The sequence below is a fragment of the Bipolaris oryzae genome (genome assembly GCF_000523455.1).
Source record: "Bipolaris oryzae ATCC 44560 unplaced genomic scaffold scaffold_469, whole genome shotgun sequence".
NCBI classification, from domain to species: domain Eukaryota; kingdom Fungi; phylum Ascomycota; class Dothideomycetes; order Pleosporales; family Pleosporaceae; genus Bipolaris; species Bipolaris oryzae.
Window position 1 is genome coordinate 1 of NW_006911745.1, and position 2,767 is coordinate 2,767.

The 2,767-nt window shown below is 55.8% G+C and overlaps 3 protein-coding genes across 3 annotated transcripts; 1 reads left to right on the plus strand and 2 right to left on the minus strand.

The window, feature by feature from the left end:
• Positions 1 to 266: 266 nt before the first annotated feature.
• On the minus strand, positions 267 to 419 carry COCMIDRAFT_111417 (uncharacterized protein; the record flags this gene model as incomplete). The annotated part of the gene is made up of 1 exon (XM_007695795.1): positions 267 to 419. One exon carries the CDS (start codon positions 417 to 419, stop codon positions 267 to 269), a length of 153 nt encoding a protein of 50 aa, XP_007693985.1.
• Positions 420 to 429: 10 nt separating this feature from the next.
• COCMIDRAFT_111415 (uncharacterized protein) lies at positions 430 to 1,074 on the plus strand (the record flags this gene model as incomplete). The annotated part of the gene is made up of 3 exons (XM_007695796.1): positions 430 to 689; positions 744 to 871; positions 929 to 1,074. 3 exons carry the CDS (start codon positions 430 to 432, stop codon positions 1,072 to 1,074), a joined length of 534 nt encoding a protein of 177 aa, XP_007693986.1.
• Positions 1,075 to 1,831: 757 nt separating this feature from the next.
• COCMIDRAFT_31327 (uncharacterized protein) lies at positions 1,832 to 2,713 on the minus strand (the record flags this gene model as incomplete). The annotated part of the gene is made up of 2 exons (XM_007695797.1): positions 1,832 to 1,990; positions 2,038 to 2,713. Coding segments are annotated over 2 exons (835 nt in total), but the record flags the coding sequence as incomplete, so codon positions are not given.
• Between the last annotated feature and the right edge of the window lie 54 nt (positions 2,714 to 2,767).

Genomic DNA, 2,767 nt, shown 5'->3' on the forward strand with positions numbered 1-2,767 from the left:
CACACACACACACACACATACATACACACACCCCACAGGCAAAAGGCGCCCACGATAGCAAGCGTCATTGTCGAGGGTCGAACCGGGGGGCCAGGGCAGGCTATTCCTGGCACATGGCGCTGCAAGCCTGTTCTGCGCCTCTGCAGGCAGGCCAGGCGAACCAGCGCCAGCAGCAAACGCGCCGCGCGCAGGGCGGGGAAGGCCGTGACAATACGCCCGAGCATGCTGCCTGTCCTAGTGCCAAATTCACGCCTTGGCACCGCCCGCTAAACACCAACGCGACTCGCTGCTCTTTGACAACCACACTTGCTACCGCGCCCTGCCTTCACCGCTAACACCGCCGCCACCCTTGTTTCCCATACCGACAAGCCTCCCCCCAGCACCCTCCCCCGACTCTCTCCCACCACAACCACCCCCATCACCGCCATCATGGAAGCCGACGGCGAGCACAACGCCCCCCAGAGGCCCGAGCCGCCCGTCTTCAAAGCACCCAGGCTCGTCTCGCGCCCCAAGCCGCCAGTCCAGCAGGAGGAGGAGATGGGCTCTGAGATCAAGCTCGGCGACTTCGAAGACGTCCATGCCCTCTCCGTCTCAGAGGCCCGCGCCGTCGTCACCGCCGTTCACGAGGCGCGCAAGAAGAAGGACCCCGAGAACAACCCGCTGCGCGACCGCATCTACAACGACAGCATGTGAGTTGCACCTTCATGCCATACGTGCAGTCGCCACGACTGACGCTGCACCAGCACAATCACCCAGTTCCTCGACTACCTCGACAACTTTGCCCGCTACAAGGAAGAAGACAGCCTGCACTCCATCGCCGCCCTCTTTGACGCCCACCCCGAAATCTCCGTCGTCGAAAAGGCGCTACTGGGTAAAGACATGTCCCGGAACAAAGCCATTGATAAGGAGCTGCTAACAGCCCCGCTAGGAACCCTTACCCCCGATACCGCCGAGGAAGCTACTACCCTCATCCCTTCCCTGAAGATGGACGAGGATGAGCTACAGCTCATTCTCGACGAATTGAACAAGATGCGTGAGTTGGAAAAGATCAACAACACCGTTCTCGGCACCTGAAGCTGACTTCTCGGACAGAGGATCGACTTCGATAATGCTCCGACTAATCGACTACCAACTGCCAAACAACCAAGACCTTGTACCCACTAACGATTACCAAAACGACCATCACAACATGCTCTTGGCCTCGCGCATGGTTGACCCTGCCACTCAAAATCTAGGCGCGCAATGACCAAGACATGATGACTACAGCATAAAACTGGGCCCATTGACGGCCTCGACTTGAACATGTACCAACACCATCTTCCCAACACCAAGGGACTCATCTAAAAATAGCCACGCACCTATTGGATCACTTACCTGTCTTGACACCTCAAAACTCAACACAGTCTCCATGCTCAAAATATTTGCATTTCCACACTTCCTGCTGGTCCATGTCATGTACTTGTCTACGTACGCACTGGCAACCCCTTGGCCAAGATTGACAAACCGAGACAGGGTGCAGCCACTCGTGTACATATGTATGTACCTTTCCAGGTATTCGCCTTGGCCTACCAAATCTCAAAATAGATACCAATCACGTGCTTTCTTTGCCCACTTGCAAAGTACTCGTGTTCAGATGATTCTGCACTAACTGCAGTCTGACATGACCTGGAATAAATCATTGTTACTACCCAGTTGTAGACATGAAACATCAATTCGATTTACATGTGCCTTTAAGACATGATGATTAAACAGCAAATGAATTTGTAGAGCGGATGTCCGACGATATCTACCCTCCCATTAAATCTTGTACGCCAGCATTAGACAGCCCCCATCACCCATCTACCTTCTCCCTGACAACCCCCGGGTAGCTACGCACAATCTCTGAATACTCAATCGGCTTTCCCTCATCCACCGGAACCCTTGCTTCCGTACTAACCAGCGTGACATTCACCGCGCCACCTTGCAGTTTCGTCATTCTCTTGCCGGCATCCTACTCGTATTAGCGCAACAGGAAAGAAGAAAGAGGGGAGAACTCACATCCAACACCCACCACCTCAGTCTCCCCTGGAGAAACGGCAGCACAACCTCCTCGTCCAGTCCCCCCAACGTCCCATTATTCACACACTCCACCAATAACCCCGTCAAACTCGTCGTCCCCACCATCTCCTTCCCCTCCCCCTTCCCACCCAAGACTTCATCTCTCCTTACAGCAGGCATCAACACCATCCACGCTCCGGCATCCATCTCCCCCAGCGAAAACTGCACTCGAAACGTTCCCCTCACCGCTCCCCCTCTAACCCGCGTCTCAACAACCCAATCCGTATACCTACCCCCATTTCGCTGAAGCAACCCCCCAAACGCACTACTCTGCTCCTCCTCCTCCTCCACCACCACTTTCTGCACCGCCTGCTCACGCACCCGCCCGCCGTACAATCTCGCCACCTCGCCCTCCACATGCGCCGCAAACGACTCGTCCGACGCGAATTTCCACCGTTGCGTCTCTGGGTACGCATAGCTTAGCACGGCGGTGTCGCGGCACTCGTTTATGCTCCAGAAGGCGTCTGGGGTGCGGCGGAAGGGAAGGAGCGGGGTGGAGGCGTCGATGAGGGTGTTATCCGCGAGGAAGAGGTTGGAGTTTGTGGAGATGTTGGAGGGGAGTTGCCAGGTGGTGGGGTGGGATAGGGTGTAGAGGGTGAAGAGGCGGTCGACGTTTCTATTTTCTCATTTCCTGTCAGCGGGGTGTGATAACCTTTTTTTTTGGGGGGGG